The sequence below is a fragment of the Talpa occidentalis genome, unplaced genomic scaffold (assembly GCF_014898055.3).
Source record: "Talpa occidentalis isolate TD23 unplaced genomic scaffold, MPIMG_talOcc4v2.1 talOcc4.13, whole genome shotgun sequence".
In the NCBI taxonomy this organism is placed as follows: Eukaryota; Metazoa; Chordata; class Mammalia; order Eulipotyphla; family Talpidae; genus Talpa; species Talpa occidentalis.
Window position 1 is genome coordinate 54,258,839 of NW_023601322.1, and position 19,107 is coordinate 54,277,945.

A 19,107-nucleotide genomic window follows, 5' to 3' on the forward strand; every position below is an offset into this window, starting at 1 on the left:
GCTGGGGTGGTCTGCTTTTTCGTCACCAAGTGGAGTGAGGGTTGTGACTGCTGAAACTATCTCCGAAATGCGGCTGTACAAGGACTAACATATCAAGGTGGAGGATATACAAAATGGCAAAATCTTGGCTAAGCTTGGTTCCACAGTCCCCACTGGAAGATGCTTTAGACTTGTGGCAGGCTTGTAGGGGCCTTGCTCTGGGCCAATCCCATTTGGATGTTTTACCCACGAGGGGACAGGTGACTTTGGGTGCTTGATTTTGAAACTAGATTCTTTGCCTTTCTTGTATTGTTTCCTAATTATATTGAAGTTCCTTCCCATTAAAATCTCATATTTTGTGTTGATGGAGCAGATGGCAGAATCCTATATAGAATAGGCAGGTTTGCGGGGTGTGGGCTTCCCCTCTCCCTGTCCTATAACACATTTGGCATCCAACGTGATTTAGGACAGAGCCATCCGTGCTTAGTCAGCCCCCTGGGGAAACTGGGCTTCCCTATGGCACTGGCTACCATAAGCGCAAATGTGATTTTTGGTTTCTCTGGAGTGTTTGTTTCATATGTAGATTTGCTGTTGAAAAACTGGCTTGGGCTTTGTGAAGATCTGTGTCTGTATGTAATTTGTTTGTAGTGACTTGCTAAGACATTTGATTTTATGCAAATTGTTCTGTACAACAGCTTTACTTAAAAGATTAGGTAGTACATTGGACCATGTGGCCCAATCAAAGTTGGCATCTGAGGCCACTTGGCAGGCCCTTGTAAAATTCAGAGGTTCTTGTTGCTAGGACTTTGGAACTTTTTTTTTCTTTCTTTTTGTAATCTCTGCTGTCTCATTAGCATTTCTAAAGGCAATAATGATTCTTCAGTGATATGTTGCTTTGTCTTTGCCTACTACCTGACCTCTGCCTGATGGATTTTGCAAGCCAATTGTGGAGCAGTGGTGTTTAAATTAGCAAATGTATGCCTGGGTGTTAAGGAAAGAGTAGCCTTAAGCAGTAACTGGTAATTGCTGGTAGCCTTGATAATAGATTCTTGGAGATAACTTGAATTTTTGCAAAGTCTGGATCAGAAAAATTAACAAGATTTTGTCTGAGTCTGAAAGGATTTGCTGCTGTGAATTTTGTCTACACAATTTGTTTTGGGCATGTTTGCCATTTTGAATCCTGGATTTGTTCAATTGCTGGTGTAAGACAAGATTCTAAGTTTCTGCTTTCTACTGAGGAAGGTCTGTTGTGGAAAGCACTCTTTATGGTGCAGCATGTAACTGTACCAGGTTTTCATACCTGTGTTGTTGTTGTCCCTCCCTACTGTGGGGGAGGGGTAATCCGTGCTTTGATGTTGAATCTGATCTTTCAGCTTCTGTCCCAGAGTGGCTAACAGAAGTAAGGAGATGACTCCTTTTAATTGAAAGTTAATTACTGATATTTTGATTTTGCTTTTTCAGGTTCTGTTCCAGGAAACCCAAGGAGTGCCTGCTTGGTGGCTAACAAGAGATGACTCCTTTTGCTTAAAAGTTAACTGTTGATTTTACTCTTTCAGCTTCTGTACAGGATTGACTTCTAATAAAAAGTCTTGAATACTGAAAACCCTAAAGTGATAAACAAGGTCATGTAACTCTTGTGATTAATAAAACTTTTCTCTCCTATTTCCAAAGTCTCAGGTTTGTAGGATGACAACGGGAAACTGTTTTCTGCCAGCAACACTCCACATTTTTTTTGGACTTGAATATTTTTTTTTCTGAGCCTATGGAGTAAAACTGCAGCTACATAATATATTCCACATGGCATAACTAAAAAAAAAAACTGTCTATATGTTATATGTCTTTGTGTCTGTCTTGGCCTCTAGAGGTTGAAAATTTGGTATACATGGTGCCCACAGACGTTGAAAATAAAAAGTCTCCAGTTATGAGAAAAAAACTAAAGGTTATGGTTTGATTGTCAACATTGTACTACTGACCTAAGCCATTGCCTTCATAGAGATTGAATATTGTTGTTTCTGTTGTTTTTCTGATATTTATGGCAAAGCTTCCCAGAAATCTAAATTCAAGTACAAGTTTGGTAGCCTGTCATTTGGCTGATACAAGGAAATTTTGTGGAACCTCAGTAGAGCTCCTGAGACACTCCACAAAGTTTCTTCCTTTCCTCCTGGGAAAGGCATTAGATGAATTTGTTCTATTTCGTTCATCTAGTGGAGTAAAACTAGAAGGGAAGCATTGTCACTTGGGAAAACGGGTAATAAACCTTGACCTGATATGAATGTAAATTGTCAATGGTGATTGTCACCTTGTAATATTGTATACTTCAATTGTTTAATATCTACAGGAATTGTTTCTGGAAATATAGGGAGAAAAGTTCTCAACAGATTTCTATTGATGGAACTGTTGAGAGTAAAACTTTCCTACTAAGGACTGAATAGACTTGGAAATACACCTGATATTTACTAAGTTTTCTTTGACATAATACTGGTAACTTTTTTGCATTTTGTTCTGAATCCACAAAGTTTTCTTGTTTTGGTGACCAGGATCTGCAGCAAAGTTGCAATTTTTTTTTTTCCAGCAAAGCTAACTTGTGTTTGCATTTTCTCTCCCCTTGATACCAACACAGCATAAAATAGTGCTAGTAATCTTTTACAACTTACCTCAGAGTCTGTTTTTGCATAACTTCCATAGGGATTTTGTCTGCTTAAACTAAAAAATTGGACATAAGTTTCATTGTGAGGCTTTGAGTGGAGTTCTTCCAAAAAGTTGAAACAGAGCTTAACCAAGAAGAGGAGAACCTGTTCTGTTTGCTTTGTTTGTAGGGTTCCAGCGACCTCCAAAGAAGGTAAGAAAGCTTGACTCCATTGGCAGGACTGGACAGCCCAGCCAACGAAAAGTCCCTGGTACCCTCGAGAAGAGGAAAGCCCAGGTGGAGTCTGATGAGACCAACTTTGTTCCTGAAGCCTTCATCGACCGGATGTCAATGGTTCGCTCTGACCCTATATGGAGTATTCCAACAAAGCCAGCTAAAATTGCTGTTTAGTTATTCTGCCCTGTGATTTTATGCAAAAATAGGTAAAATGGTTTAAAAGTAGATTTAGTTTGCAAACTTTTGCTATGCTGTTAAAAGTTTGGGATCAAGGTTGAGAAAATTTGTGTTTTACATAAGTTTAACCAATTTTAAGATTTTTTTCCTCCCTGTGATTTTGATATATTTGTTGTCTTGTTTTAGCTAATGCTCCAGATTTTTTTTTCTTTTGGCTAGAATAATGGACTATTTTCCAGTAATGGAAAACTGTCATACTGGACATTCATGGACAATGCTGCTGACTAATTGTTGCTTCTCTTACACACATTGTAACCCTGAAAAAAGACTGTCTCTTAAGACTACACCCTGAGATCTGTGCCACCATAGATATGGTGGAATAAAAATTAAAAGGGGGGATTGTAACAGGGTGGTCCCCAGGAAAGGGGGAGGTTCCAGGTTCCCTGCCCCACCCAAATGGAGGGTGGAGCTGAGCAGGAAGAGAAGAGGCTGCAGAGGAGACTGAGGAAGGAAGCAGGATGGAGCCAGAAGGAGACCTGGAGGAGGTACATGGAGCCTAGAGACACGTGAAGAAACTGCACTTGTCTTTTGGTCATGGACGGTATGACACAGATGTGGGTAAGACCAGTGGGGAGGTGACAATGGCAACTTTTATCTTGATTTTGATTTTGCTTTTTTCCTTCTGGGCTTGTCTGGTTGTTTCTGACACTTTTCTGTGGGTCCCCACTGGAAGATGCTTAAGACTTGTGGCAGGTTTTGGGGCCTTGCTCTGGCCAATCCCATTTGGATGGAGTTTTACCCACGAGGGGATGGGTAACTTTGGGTGCTTGATTTAGAAACTAGATTCTTTGCCTTTCTTGTATTGTTTCCTAATTGTATTAAAGTTCCTTCCCATTAAAGTCTCATGTTTTGGAGAGAGGCGGATCAACATGGCGGTGAGGAAACGCTACGAGTAAGATCTCCCATTAAAAAAAAAGTTAATAGGGAGGAAAAGCGGCAGGTCCCAGTGAGAACTGGGACACAGAAGATAAACGGTCCACTCCAGCAAACTACCCGAAGAAGAAGGTTGCCATAAAAGAGGACTAGAAGGGAGGAAATCTCAGAATCCTGCTACCCTCTCCCACCCACAAAGTTGGCACTCTCCGACCAACAGAAAGGAGGAAAAAAACAAAAAACTAAAACAACCAACAAAAACAAACTACGCATCAAGCAGGACTATGAATGGAAAGGAATTATTTCAGCCACCACACCCCGTGAACTGGAACTGTGGAGAACCCTGCAGAATTCGCCACAGAGATGAGCGAATGGCTCCGGGCACCATTAGAGAAAAACAGAGATTCCCGGAGACCTGCACACAGCCCCAGGCCAGCCGGTAAGCTTGTGCGGGAAAGCGGCGCGCTTGAAAAGCAAACGTGGATCTCGGCTGCCCAGGTCCCTGCGCCTGCGACCGAGGCTTGCGGGGAATGCTCGGGGGTCCTCACTGAGGTGAATGTCCTTCCCTGAGTAATCAGAGACCAGGCACCTGGGCAAGGGAGCGGGGTGCAAAAGGAGCCATTTCTGTGGACACTGAACTGGGCTACAGCCCGCGTCCTGGACCTGAGGGCTTTGGAACTGAGACCCAGGGCACGAAATTCGTGGCATGGGTTCCCCACAATGGTGGGGCACAAGGCAGACACAGCACCCCAAAGCCGTTGAGGCTTTTCCCACCACTCCCTCTCTGTTCCCCATCCCACCGGGTGAAAAAAAAAAAAAAAACAGCTCCCAAGGACACTAGGAGAGATCTCTGGTGCCACCTAGCGACCAGAAAAAAATTCACCAACACCCCATAGAACAGGGACCTTTCTTCAGAAAAGACAGCTTGAAAATGGCAGAAGGCTCCTGGAGGAGCCAGTGGTGAGTTGGAAAGTTCGCCCACACCAGGCCCCTTCTGACCAGCAGTCCAAGCCCAGAGGGGGAGTGGGCACCCATGGACGGGGCAGAATGGTCGCGCAGAAGAGTGTGCCCGACAGCGGGCGTGCGGGGAGTGTGTCCCGCATTGCCATCTTAGAACAGGGACATTTCTTCAGTAAAGACTGCCTGAAACCAGCAGAAGGCTCCCGGAGGTGCCAGAGGGGAGCAGGGAATTTCGCCCACACCAGGCCCCTTCTGGCCTGCAGTCCGAGCCCAGAGGGGGAGCGGGAACCCACTACCAGGGCAGACCAGGCATGCAGGGGAGTGTGTTCCCGCATTGCCATTTTAGAACAGGGACCTTTCTTCAGTAAAGACTGCTTGAAACCGACAGATGGCTCCTGGAGGAGCGAGAGGGGAGCGGAGAAGTTCAACCAAGATGACGGCCAGTCCCAGCAACACAGTGTCCCAATGCATACAGCAAATTAGAATACAGACAGTAGGGAGTAGAAGAACCACACGCAACCTAGCAACTCCTCAGGAAAAAAGCACACCACAAAAAGAAAACCACCCCCCAGATTGCAACAAGAGTAACTTGGAAGAACTTTTGAGCCTTCCAGAAAGACAACTTCAAATTGCCATGATTAAAAAAATGACAGAACTCATAAAGGAAAACAATGATAACAGAAAATTAATCAACGATCAGAAGAATGAAATTGAGTCCCTAAGGAGGGAAGTGAAAGAAATGCAGGAGATCAAAGAATTAATGGAGGCACTAAAGAACTCTGGGAAAAGCAATGAAAGCAGAATAGATGAAATGGAAGAATGAATAAGCACTCTTGAAGACACAGAAATAAAAAGAACCAAAACAGAAAAGGAAAGAGAAGTACGAAGGAAAAAGACCAAAGAACGACTTCAGGAATTATCTGACTCCATGAAGAAAGGAAATATAAGAGTTATAGGAATACCAAAAGGAGAAGAGAGAGATGTAGGAACAGAGAAAATATTCAAGGAGATAATTGAATAGAACTTCGCAACGTGAAGAAGGAGATGAAAATTGATATACAAGAAGCAAGAAGAACACCAAACTTCCACGACAAAAGGAAAAAAACAGCAAGACACATAATAGTAAAGCTCCCAAGAATCCAGGATTAGGAAAATATAATGAAGCTGACAAGAGGGAAGAAACACATAACATACAAAGGAAAACCAATCAGGCTGACATCAGACTTCTCCGAAGAAACACTATGGGCAAGGAGAAAGTGGAGGGACATAGTCAACAGACTCCAAGAAAACAGATGCCAACCAAGAATACTCTATCCCGCAAAGCTCTCCTTCCTCTATGAAGAAAGAATAAGGACCTTCCCAGACAAACAGAAACTATGGAATTTCATTACAACTAAACCCCCACTCCAAAATACTATAAGGAGTCCTAAAGCCAGAACCTCAGAGGGATGAATAACAACGAAAGAAGGCCAAAAAAAAAAAAAGTTATTAAAAATATAATTAAAATCAAAGGAAAGACAAACAGAATGGCAAATACAGATGCTAACATATCAATATTAACCCTAAATGTAAATGGACTAAACTCTTCAATAAAAAGACACAGAGTCGCAGGCTGGATTAAGAAACTTAACCCAACCTTTTGCTGTCTCCAGGACACACATTTAGCTACAAAAGATAAAAATAGACTCAAAGTTAAAGGATGGAAAACAATCCTATAAGCAAATGGACCGAAAAAGAAAGCAGGAACAGCTATACTTATATCAGATAAAACAGATTTCAAACTCAAAAAGGTAAAAAGAGACCCCAACGGTCACTACCTTATGATCAAGGGGACAGTACTTCAAGAAGAAATAACACTCATTAACATATATTCACCTAATGAAGGAGCACCAAAATATATCAGACAACTATTGACATCTCTGAAAACAGACATCAGAGAAAACACATATGTAGTGGGAGACTTCAACACACTACTAACAGCAATGGATAGATCAACGAGACAGAAAATAAGTAAAGACACTAAAGCTCTAAATAAGGACCTAGAGCACTTGGGCTTAACGGACATCTATAGAACACTAAACCCCCCCCCCAAAAAAAATGGAGTACACATTTTTCTCAAGCACACACGGATCATTCTCCAGGATCGATCACATACTGGGACACAAGACAAACATCAACAGATACACCAAGATTGAAATCATACCAACCACCTTTTCTGACCATGAAGGCATCAAACTAGAAATAAACCATAAAAAGAAGGCAAGGAATTCTCCTACCTCATGGAGATTGAAAACCACACTACTAGAAGACCACTGGACTAATGAGGAGATCAAAGAAGAAATTAAAAAATTCTTTCAATTGAATGAGAAGGAGGACACCAATTTCCTAAATGTATGGGATGCAGCAAAAGCAGCAATAAGAGGAAAATATATAGCAATAGAAGCTCACATCAAGAAACAAGAAAGAGGGCCTCCCCGGTGGCGCAGCGGTTGAGCGCTGGGTTGCGAAGCTGGTGAAGCTGCCTGCAGCGTCTGCGGCGCCGGTTCGATCCCCCGGCTGCTCCCCGGCCACCGGAGGAGGGTCCCACATGGCGCGCAGACCTCTCCTGCCGCCCGCTGCTCCCCTCAGCAGTGTACTTCGGTCCTTCTGCCTGCTCTGCTCCCCCCTCTGGCTCTGGTGAATTCTCTCACCCTCCCGTGCTTCTGACTGTACCCAGTGCATGTATAAACAAAAACAAACAAACAAATAAATAAATAAGCATGCCTCTATTAAAAAAAAAAAAGAAACAAGAAAGAACTCAAAGAAACAACCCAATCTCGAAGCTCAAAGATCTAGAAAAAGAACAACAAAAAAACCCCAAAACCAGTAGAAGAAAGGAAATAATAAAAACCAAATCAGAAATAAATGAAATGAAAAAGAAATATAAAAACCATATGATAATATCAATCGATGCTGAGAAAGCTGTCAACAAATTGCAACACCCATTCATGATAAAAGCCCTTGAAATTCTTGCGATACAAGGAACATACCTCAACATCATAAAGGCCATCTATGACAAGCCAACAGCCAGTATCATTCTCAATGGTGAAAAGTTGAAAGTATTTCCATTAAGATCTGGAACAAGACAAGGATGTCCACTCTCACCACTGCTTTTCAATATAACACTGGAAGTCCTAGCCAGAGCAATAATACAAGAGAAAGACATACAAGGAATCCAAATAGGAAAAGAAGAAGTCAAACTATCACTATTTGCAGATGATATGATAATATACATAGAGAACCCCAAAAACTCCACAGAAAAACTAATTCAACTCATCAATCAGTTCAGTAAACTGGCAGGATACAAAATCAACACGCAAAAGTCAGTAGCCTTCCTATACACAAACAAATCTGAAGAAGAAGAAATCAAAAAAAACATCCCTTTTATTATCGAAACAAAAAAAATCAAATATTTGGGAATAAATCTAACAAAAGAGGTAAAGGACCTATACAAAGAAAACTATAAAACACTGTTAAAAGAAATAGAGGAAGACACAAAGAAATGGAAAGACATCCCCTGCTCATGGATTGGAAGAATAAACATTATTAAAATGGCCATCCTACCAAAAGCAATATACAGATTCAATGCTATTCCAATCAAAATTTCAATGTCATTCTTCAAAGAAATAGAACAATTATTGATGAAATTCATATGAAATCACCAAAAACCCCGAATAGCCAAAGCTCTCCTGAAAAAAAAAATGAAGGGAATGGAGGCATCACACTCCCAGACTTCAAACTATACTACAAATCCATAATCATCAAAACTGCATGGTATTGGAACAAGAACAGACATACAGGCCAATGGAATTGAATAGAAAATCCAGAAATAAACCCACAGATTTATGGTCAACTAATCTTTGACAAAGGAGCAAAGACTATGCATTGGAGCAAAGAAAGTTTGTTCAATAAATGGTGCTGGGAAAACTGGGTCGCTACATGCAAAAGAATGAAGATTGACCACTACCTCACACCATACACAAAAATCAACTCAAAATGGATTAAATAATTGGACATAAGACCAGAAACCATAAAATACATAGAAGGAAATATAGGCGAAACACTACGTGATATTCACATCAAAGACATCTTTAAAGACACATCACCCAAAGCAGTGATAGTGAAGGCAAAGATAAACAGCTGGGACTACATCAAATTAAAGAGCTTCTGCACAGCAAAAGAGACAATAACAAAAACAAAGAGAAACCCCACCGACTGGGAGAACATTTTTGCACCCAACACTAATGATAAAGGACTGATCACAAAAATCTGCAAAGAGCTGATGAGACTCAACAACAACAAAGAAAATAATCCAGTCAAAAAATGGACAGAGGAGCTAAAAAGAAACTTCTCTGAAGAGGAAATGCAAATGGCCAACAGGCATATAAAAAAATGTTCAACATCACTTGTCATCAGGGAAATGCAAATCAAAACTACCATGAGATACCATCTTACACCAGTGAGAATGGCACATATTAAAAAAACTAGCAACAACAAATGTTGGCAAGGATGTGGAGAAAAAGGAACTTTCCTGCACTGTTGGTGGGAGTGCAAACTGGTCCAACCACAATGGAGAGCTGTGTGGAGATTTCTTGACCTACTAAACATAGAGCTTCCATATGATCCAGCAATTCCACTCCTAGGTATTTACCCAAAGGACACAGAAACATCAATTCCAAAGAGCACCTGCACCCCTATGTTTATAGCAGCACCATTTACAATAGCTAAGCTTTGGAATGCCCAAAAATAGATGACAGGATCAAGAAGATGTGGTACATATACACCATGGAATATTACTCAGGATTCAAAAAAGATAAACACATGCAATTTGCAGCAACATGGATGGCGCTGGAAGGGATCATGCTCAGCGAAATAAGCCAGAAAGAAAAAGAAAAATACCGATGGTCTCACTCATAGCAGGAATCTAGAAAACTTAAATAAGGGACCAGGAAAATGAATAACTATAAGAAAGTGAAAATGAAAATCAACAAACAACTATGAACCAGAGACACTGTATGGGTGGTGGGGGGCGGGGAGGGGAGGGATTGGGGTCAAAATAAGGGGCTTGCAATTGTATGGGGAATATAAAAATAAAATTTATTTAAAAAAAAAACAAAATAAAAAAAAAAGTCTCATGTTTTGTGTTGATGCGGCGGATGGCAGAACCCTATATAGAATAGGCAGGTTTGCAGGGTTTGGGCTGCCCCTCTCCCTGCCCTATAACAAAACTACCCCTGTATAGTTTTAATTTGGTATCAAAGTGGAATATTAACAATCATTTGAAAATACTTCTGGTTTCTTCATTCCTCCAGGCTGCTGCCTCTCCCAGCCCAAATCCACTCCTCCCGAAGGTGGGGAAGGGAATTTGGAGCCTCCCCTGTCTGTGGATGTCACACTGTTACAGCATCATGTCTCCCTCTCACAGGCTCTGTGGGGTGGTGCAGCCTTGATGACCCCACACTCACCCCCATTCTATCTCCCCATTTGGGGGGCGGGGTTGTCCAGGGAAGACAATCAGGATCATCTTGCTCCAGTTACAAAGTCACCAAGGACTGTCCTGGACTCCTTCTCCCCAGACCCCTAGAAGGAGTATGATGCCCCTCACCCTTCTGCTGCTGCTCTGGGGGCCCCTGGCCCTGATGGAGACCCCTGCGGGTGAGTGCGTGTCCAGCTGGACACTGTTGCTCCAGGAGGGAGGAGCAAGGAGCCCACTGCGGGTGCAGGACCGCAGGAAAGGCTCATGTCCCCCCAACCTCTGTACCCCTTCAGGCCCCTTGGTTTCTGGCCCCTTCTGTCCCTCCAGCCTCCCCTGAGTGCTCTGGGCCTTGAGTCTGGGCCCTTCTTGGCCCACCGCCCCTTTCTCCCTTCCAAGCCCATCTCCCTGGGACTTGGGCCCGCGCTGAGAGGAGGGTCAGCCCGGGTCCCCCTCCCACCCCAGGCCCCCACTCCCTGAGGCTTTTTCTCCACTGCGATGTCCCGGCCCTGCCCCAGGGAGCCCCGCTACATCGCCGTGGGCTACGTGGACGACACGCAGTTCGGGCGGTGCGACAGCCACTCTCCGGGCCAGAGTGTGGAGCCCCGGGCGCCCTGGGCGGGGCAGGTGGGGCCGGAGGACCTGGACGAAGAGACTCTGATCCAAAGGGACAACGGGCAGTGGTTCAAAGCGCTCCTGAGGGACCTGCGCGACCGCTACAACCAGAGCGAGGACGGTGAGCTTCGCGGAGCGGTGCCAGGGTCAGGTCACCCCCATTCCCATCATGAGGCCGGGGTGTCCCGAGTTTCAGGGTCCACTGACCCCTCGAGGCTGGAAGAGACCGCGGCACTTTTTGCCTGTTCTTTCATTTTCAATTTAGGTTTATGCAGGGTAAAAAGGCAGGGTGATCTCGGGGTGACCTCGGGGTTGACCGGAAGGGTGGGTTTCAGGGTCTTACACCCTGCAGAGGATGTTTGACTGTGAAGTGGGGCCAGACCTGAGCCTCCTCGGCGGGTATGACCAGTTCGCCTACGACGGCGCGGATTCCATCTCCCTGAGCGAGGACCTGCGCTCCTGGACCCCCGGGGATTCGGGGGCTCAGATCACCCAGCGCGCGTGGGAGGCGGCGGGGAGGGTCGAGCGCGTCAGGCACAGTGTGCAGAGCAGGTGCTTCCCGCGGCTCCGCAGACTCCTGGAGATGGGGAAGGAGGTGCTGCAGCGCACAGGTAAGAGGGTCTACGAGGCCTCGGACCTCCCCTCTCCTGGCCCCCACGGGGAAATGGAATAATGGGCAGAACAGCAGCTGCTTTCTGGGCAGAGAGGGAGAGTCCCCCTGGGTGTCATGTTCTGTGCTAGAGAGAGACTCGCCCAGAAGACACCACTTTCCTGGACAGTCAAGGAATCCAGTCTCTCCTGAGGGAGGGGAGGCCATCCTGAAATAACTCTTCCCTGATCCTGTTGACCCCGCAGCCATCCTGGGAACCTAAGATTCTCTTTCAAGGTCTTGTTTTTGGTCTGAGAACATTTCTGGAGATCTTACTCTTGCCTTTCTGTGTCATTCACCCTCCACTCGGGTCAGGAGCAAAAGCCTGTGTTCTTGGAGACCTGCATCCTCCTACCCTGGGCTCTCGCCTGATTATCCCAGACTAGGCTGGTTTCTGGGTTTTGTGCTTCCTCCCTCCAAACCAATTGTCATGTTCATTCTGAGGATGGTCAGTGAGGCTGCTTCAGTGTCCAGGAAGGAAAAATCCAAAGTGTAAATTTTTGACCCTTCTCAGATCCCCCAAGACACACATGACCCTCCACCCCACCTCTGACCATGATGTCACCCTGAAGAGCTGGGTCCTGGGCTTCTACCCTGCGGACATCACCCTGACCTGGAAGCAAGATGGTGAGGACCTGACCCAGGACACAGAGCTGGTGGAGACCAGGCATGGTGGGGGGAGGACAGAACCTTCCAGAGGTGGGTGGCTGAGGTGGTGTCTTCTGGAGAGGATCAGAGATACACGTGCCATGTGCAGCATGAGGGGCTACTGGAGCCCCAAGTCCTGAGATGGGGTGAGGAGAATCATGTGGGCACTGAGATTTTGCTCAGAGAAATCAGGGGCCCTTCTGGACTCTTTCAGATGAGGCCTGGGGCTCAGGGTCTCCCCTTCCCTTCCTTTCCAGAGTCCCCTCCTCAGTCCTCCATCTCTACCACGGGCATCACTGCTGGCCTGGCTCTCCTTGGAGCTGTGCTCACTGGAGCTGCGGTGGCTGCAGCTCAGGTAGGAGGAGTGGTGGAGGAAGAAACGCTCAGGTAGGGAAGGGAGTGGGGGATCTTGTCCCCTGGGGGCTTTCAAGTTTCTCTGGTGGCCTAGGGGGCTTTCAAGGCAATACTGGTTGCCTTTACTGGTTAATGGGAAGAACCATCCAAACATATGTGTTGCCCAGAGGGTATTTGGTCCAGTCCCCCTCACCTCCTTTCTTCATTTTCCAAGTCCTGACCTGGGTCTTTACTCACAGTTCTGGAAACTTCCCTGTTCTGCAGGATTTGAAGATTCCTTTAGGCTTCTGAACTGACTGCTCCCTGGTATCACATGATGTTTCTTCTCACAAGTGGACAGGGAGGAAGCTACACTCAGGCTCCAGGTGAGCATGGATAGGAGTTTGATCCCTGAGCCCATGGGGACAGTGTAGATGGAGCCCATGGGGAAGTTACACTCATCAGTTCCTCCTGTGGTCTCATCTCTGACCAAGTTTTGTTGTGTTCTCCCCTGGGCAGTGGCAGTGCCCAGGGCTCTGAAGTGTATGTCAGCCCCTAAAGGTGAGATCCTGGAGGACTGCAGTGGGGGTGGGGGTTGAGGCAGAGAGGCTGGCACAGGTGATGGGGATGCTTTCAGGGGGATATCTTGAGAATGCAGTGGACCATTGATAATGTTAACACTCAGGTCATTCACCTGAATTTCTTCATCATTATTTTCTTTCACAGTGAGAGACAGCCTTGTGTTGGCCTGAGTGTTACAGGATTTCTTTTTGCCCACATTTTGTGCCTTTATGATCCCCTGGTTTAAAACGCTTTACACCGGTGAGAACGGCCCATAACCAAAAGACTAGAAACTCAAGTGCTGGCAAGGATATGGGAAAAAGGGGACAGTCCTGCATTGTTTTTGGATATAGACTGAGCCAGCCCTTATGGAAACAGTACTGAGGTTTCTTAAAAGAGTGAAGGTGGACCCAGCAATTGGACCCAGCAATTCTACACTGAGGATCTACTTACAGAGGATAAATACACTCCTGTGAAGGGACCTGCACTCCCGTCACCACTGCAGCACTATTTACAGTAGCCAAGCTATGGACACCACCTGAATGCCCCAGACAGGTGGGAAATCAAGAAGAAGCTGGGATTACATGTATACATGTATGTACATATACAGGTGATGTATGTCCCTATATAATGAAATAGCATCCACGGTCAGAAAACATAACTCATGCCACTGCGGCAACATGGATGGAAGAGGGGTACATCAAAAAGATAGAGAAATCCTCATGTATGGATGGGGAGAAAGCAAACGAAGGGCCAGATTAAGCCAAACTTTAAAAGTAACCCTTGAGCCCCACCAGGCTTCGCCTATTGCTGACCAGGGCTGCAGACCAGCCCAGGCTTCCTGGCCCAACAGCGCTGGGTGGTGGACGGACCCTCTCTAGTTTGGCATCAGACTCATTTGACGACAAAGCCTGACTGCTGCTGACTGAGTCCCCCATTTTCTCTTGTTGCACCTGCACCACCACTGGGTCCCCAGCCTCTGCTGTTTGCTGGGTCTGAGATGGATCTTGTACTTGATGCTGCAGGTTATGACTTTTTTACGCCACTTATATATCCCCCACATGGCCAGAAGGTAACATCTTCCAACAAATTGTTATTCTCCTGATATAACAAATCTTGGTGCCTGTAACCTTTATTTTCTTTTTGCAACAATGAGTTATTATTTATCTATAATTCCTGAATGAAACATTCACAATTTTTTTAAAGGTTTTTTTTTTTTTTTTAATTTTTGGGTAGAAGTGCTGGGGTGAAGGCCAGCGGTACAGGGGGTGGGGGGTGGGCGCGGAGGGAAATGGTAAGAGAATCCACCAGAGACAGAGTAGGAAGCAGAATAGGCGGATATACTGAAACACATTGCTAATGGGAGTAGTGGGCAAGATGAGGAGGTCTGCTGCGCCATGTGGGTCAGCTCCCTGGGCCAGGATCCACTCAGGCTGTTGCACTGGGCCTTCTCGGTGGTAGTGCTGAGGCTTAACCCCTAGGCCACCAGAGAGGCCTGACACCCACAATTTTTAAAGAATCAAACTTGCAAGAAATTGTTTACTGTTACGTCATTACCATGGATTAAGTATTCTGACCATCTCACTGTTCTTGCTAAAGCTGAGAGGATACAGCAAATTATATGACAACATAGGAGAGTTCCCAAATGGCTAGATTCAACTCGTTATTAGTGTATGGTCCACAAGCTGGCTTATTTAGGTGCTACATCTTGGTCAATATCTGGACAATTTCTGTGCATGATGATGACTTTTGTATCATCAAATCTTTTTTTAAAAATATTTATTTATTTATGCATACAAGAGTTGGGGTACAGGCCCGAGATGCGGGGTGTGAGAAGATTCACCAGACACAGCGGGGAACAGAACAGGCAGACTGACTGAAATCCACTGCTGAGGGGAGCAGCAGGCAAGACAGGAGAGGTCTGCCTCACCATGTGGGTTTCTCCCTGGCTGGCCAGGGATCGAACTAGTGCTGCAGAGGCTACGGATAGCTTCATAGCGCGGTGCTTAACTCCTTGTGCCACGAGGCCCTGTATCTTGAAATCTTAAGGCCATTTATTAATGGCTCAGCTCAACATACACACCTTCACCTCTTCTTTGACTATAACTCTGGGCAATATTTTACACTGCGGGATTGGATTGGAGGCTCATTTAAAAATTCTTACTCCTTTCAAGGGAAAGGCCCACAGATATGTGAAGAAGGAGTCAGAAGAAAAGCACAGCAGCCAGCAGGGAATGGCCAAAATGAAAAGTTATTCCATGGAGAGGCTACAGAGGTTGAGCAGATTATTTCCCAATTATTAATATTTTTTTAAAAGATTTATTTATTTATTTATTTATACAAGCACTGGATATAATCAGAAGTGCGGGAGGGTGAGAGAATTCACCAGAGCCAGAGGGGAGAGCAGAGCAGGCAGAAAGACCGAAGTACCCTGCTGAGGGGAGCAGCGGGCGGCAGGAGAGGTCTGCATGCCATGTAGGACCCTCCTCTGGTGGCGGGGGAGCAGCCGGGGATCCAACTGGCGCTGCAGAGGCTGCAGGCACCTTCCCAACCCTGTGCTCAACCACTGCACCACTGGGGAGGCCCTATTAAATATTTTTAATGAGGGAAAATAATCTACATCCAGCCGGGAGATTTGGTAGCATTTGAAACTCCACATTGAGGGCCCTGCTGAGAGATGGTCATGCTGAGAGACCAAGAGAAACCAACCTCCTGCATAAACACCAGGGGTGACCTAAGAGGTGACTGTGTCTTTCCAGCCAGTGAATGTGTAACTCATATTGTCTCAACACTAATTTTTAAAAAGGTGGAGAGAAAGTAAATGATTGAGGGGACCAGGTAAAGTCCTTTTGTGTTAATCCACCACGTTCATTAAGAAAATCTCATTGTGTTTAATAACACCAAGGCTCAGCGCCATGACAAGGAAACACAAACACATGATTCAGGTGGTGCCTGGTGTCAGGAGTGAGCTCCATCTTCCCTGCTGGCCCGGCAGTGAGCACTTGTCATACTTTGCTCACGGGGAAGCCTCAGCATGACAGCAGGTCTGATAGAATCCAGTAATGACTGTGCAAGTGACCCACTGCCTAGCAGGTGTGATGACACTGTCATCTCCCTACACACAGGAAGCTTCTACTCTGATCATTGTCAAATGTTACATGTTACTGATGAATAAATAAGCTGGAATTTTAAAATACGTCCGTACTACCATGATTCAGTCCAGATGTGGGATTATTTAGCTAAAGATTTTGATGGTTTTTATTTAAAACCTTTATGTAATAAGCTTAAAATTATGTGAATCTAAATGTATTTTCAAAGGGAAACTTGACGGCCACGTAGTATAGTTGGCTGCTGGATTTTTCACTAAACTGATACACTGGGCTTTTGCTATGTTTCAAGGTGAAAAACCTACACTTTTCTATAAAAGGAAATAATTGCCAAATATTTGGGCTTGTCACTGAAGATTGGTTTGGAATTCATCATCTTTTCTCTGAGTAAGATGTGGGATTAACAGACCTTTCTGGGCAGACATGGTGCAACTTCTCTTTAGAAGCCTCAGTCTGGCTGCTGTGCAGAATCAAGAGGTGAAGGTGAGAGGTGGGAAGATAAATGTAGGAAACTAGCACGGATTCTAGGATGGAAAATTTGGTACCTTTATGGGGTGTGATCAGGAAAATAACAGGAAGTCATTAGATCTGGTTATATTTAGAGGTGGACTTTACAGCATATCCTAATGTAACATCTGGGTTGTAAGAAAGGGGTGAGGATGCCATCCAACATTTCAGACTGTGAAGCATGTGAAGTAGAGATGCGGAGGACCTGCTACTATCCCTGGATAGATTTCTCACTCATTTGATACAAATTTATGATGCAATTTTTTCAAGTAAAATTTACTAAAGGCAATAATAGATATGTGTGAATGTGTGTATGTTTGTATATAATAGTATAGTGTGTGACACTGACTCCAGACCCCTGTGGATTACCCAGCTCTGTCCTGCCCCCTGAGTGGTGGGACATGCGGGCTTTGTTGGTGCGGCTGCCCCAGTGGGCACAGCCAGAGGCCAGTGGGAGCAGGAGTCTGAAAGGGCTGGCAGCAGCAGTGGTGATTTCCTGCCCTGGCACCCTGTGTGTGGGGATGGGTGTTGGTGGGCACAGCTCTAGAGGTGGTGGCGGGGGGGGGTTTCCTGCCAGTGGCAGGCAGCCTTCAGAGGGCCCCTCCCCCAGAGCAAGCCAGGGTTAAGCACAGGAGCCCCTAGGGCGTAGGCTTCCCCTCCCCTGCCCCCAGAGGAGCTGTTTCTGGGCAGCACCAAGGCGCCCTGCAGTGGGTGCCACAGGACAGCTTTGCTGAGGCCACCTCATGGGCTAGGGAATGAGAGCTGTGGGGGCCTCAACTGGGCTTGAATGGACCCCACCCGCCCTGGCAGTCTCCAGGAAGCTGCTGCTTGAGGACAGGGCCCAGGCCACCGTGACAGCTGTGTCCACTGCAACCAGCAGAGGGAATGGCAGAGGGTGACAGTAGGTGGGCACTTCACCACCAGCCCCCGTTAGTGTCAGGGACAAAGGCCACAGCCAATCTGGCAGTAGAGGCTCTCTGTCCCCCGCACACCACCCCAGGGCATGCAGCCCACTGGGGCTACAGCAGCAAGTTCCCCTTTGAGACCTGTCATGCTGCTGTCTGTCTGGCACCACCTCCCACTGCTATTGCCTCCTTCTAGTCCAGCCTGGCATTCAGACTGTGGCTGTGCCTGTTGGGGTGTCACCTCAGAGGGGAGCACCCCCTATGAGCACCTCCTGATGCCACTGTGAGTTGGATCCTGGCCCAGTCCTTGTGGCTGTGCTCCACCTCCAGGCCCTCCCTGACGGGACTGTACCACATTGCACGGCAGCCTTAATTTGGGACTATTGGACACTGCGGACACTATCTGGGGTGAACAGCTGCCACTGAGCCCTTAGAAACTCTTTATTTCCCTGCTCTCCTGTTTGTTAATGAAACCTCATTGCTGTTCCCTGAGCCTGAGTGGTTACAATTGAGCACATGGGTGAGAACCACAGACAGTGCCCTGTCCTCTACCTCAGCTCTGTCCTTCTGAGAGGGTGCCAGGGAGGAAGGGCCCATAGCTAGTACAGGAACCTGCAAACACACAGGCTGCACGCACATGCTACATGACTCATGATCTGTTTTCTTTGAACTAAAGCTCTTGTTTTAAACTGAGATCCTGCCCTGCTGATGACCCAAAGATTGCCAGACACTGACACCCTCTGATGTACCAGGGGCAGGATACCCAGGAGGTTGATGGCAAGTTCTGGTGCTGAACAGGACGGACGCCAGGAGTGTCAGCTGTGATGGGCTGTTCTGGTGGGCTGTTTTCTTGGAACATAAAGGTTTGTCAGTGCAGAGAGCACCCGGAGATGCACAGGAGAGAGATGTGCGGAGAAGGCCCCTTGCTTCTTGGCTTTGGACTTGAACCAAGAACTTAAGAGACGTGGAAGGAAACACCTGGAAGAGACACCGTGATGGCCTGAGATGGATCCCCTGCCAGGGAGCTGCCCACATGGTGCAGCAGACCTCTCCCTACTTGCCTGCTGCTCCCCTCAGCAGTGTATTTCAGTAGCAGCTCTGCCTGTTCTGTTTCCCACTCTGTCTCTGGTGAATCCTCTCACCAGCCTCCCACCACCTCTGGCCTATACCCCAGCTCTTCTATGCGTAAATAAATCGTTAAAAAAAAGTTTGCATAAATCCAGTAAAGTTCTTTTTCCCCTTCTCTTTAATAGACAATTGGAAATACGGATATTTTACCAAGGCTTTGTCTGGAATGTTGTGTTTCCAGAAACCAGACTGATCTCAGAGGCTGCAAGACAACAATAAACTGGCATCTA

General features: G+C 46.1%; 1 protein-coding gene across 1 annotated transcript in view; it reads left to right on the top strand.

Moving 5' to 3' along the window:
- LOC119242837 (uncharacterized) overlaps window positions 1–19,107 on the top strand; it is a 78,540-nt gene that overhangs the window by 49,308 nt on the left and 10,125 nt on the right. Inside the window, 6 exon segments of the mRNA XM_054693968.1 lie at window positions 10,890–10,906; window positions 10,908–11,160; window positions 11,375–11,658; window positions 12,213–12,365; window positions 12,368–12,482; window positions 12,594–12,691. Of these exon segments, the coding sequence (XP_054549943.1) occupies window positions 10,890–10,906; window positions 10,908–11,160; window positions 11,375–11,658; window positions 12,213–12,365; window positions 12,368–12,482; window positions 12,594–12,691 (920 nt within the window).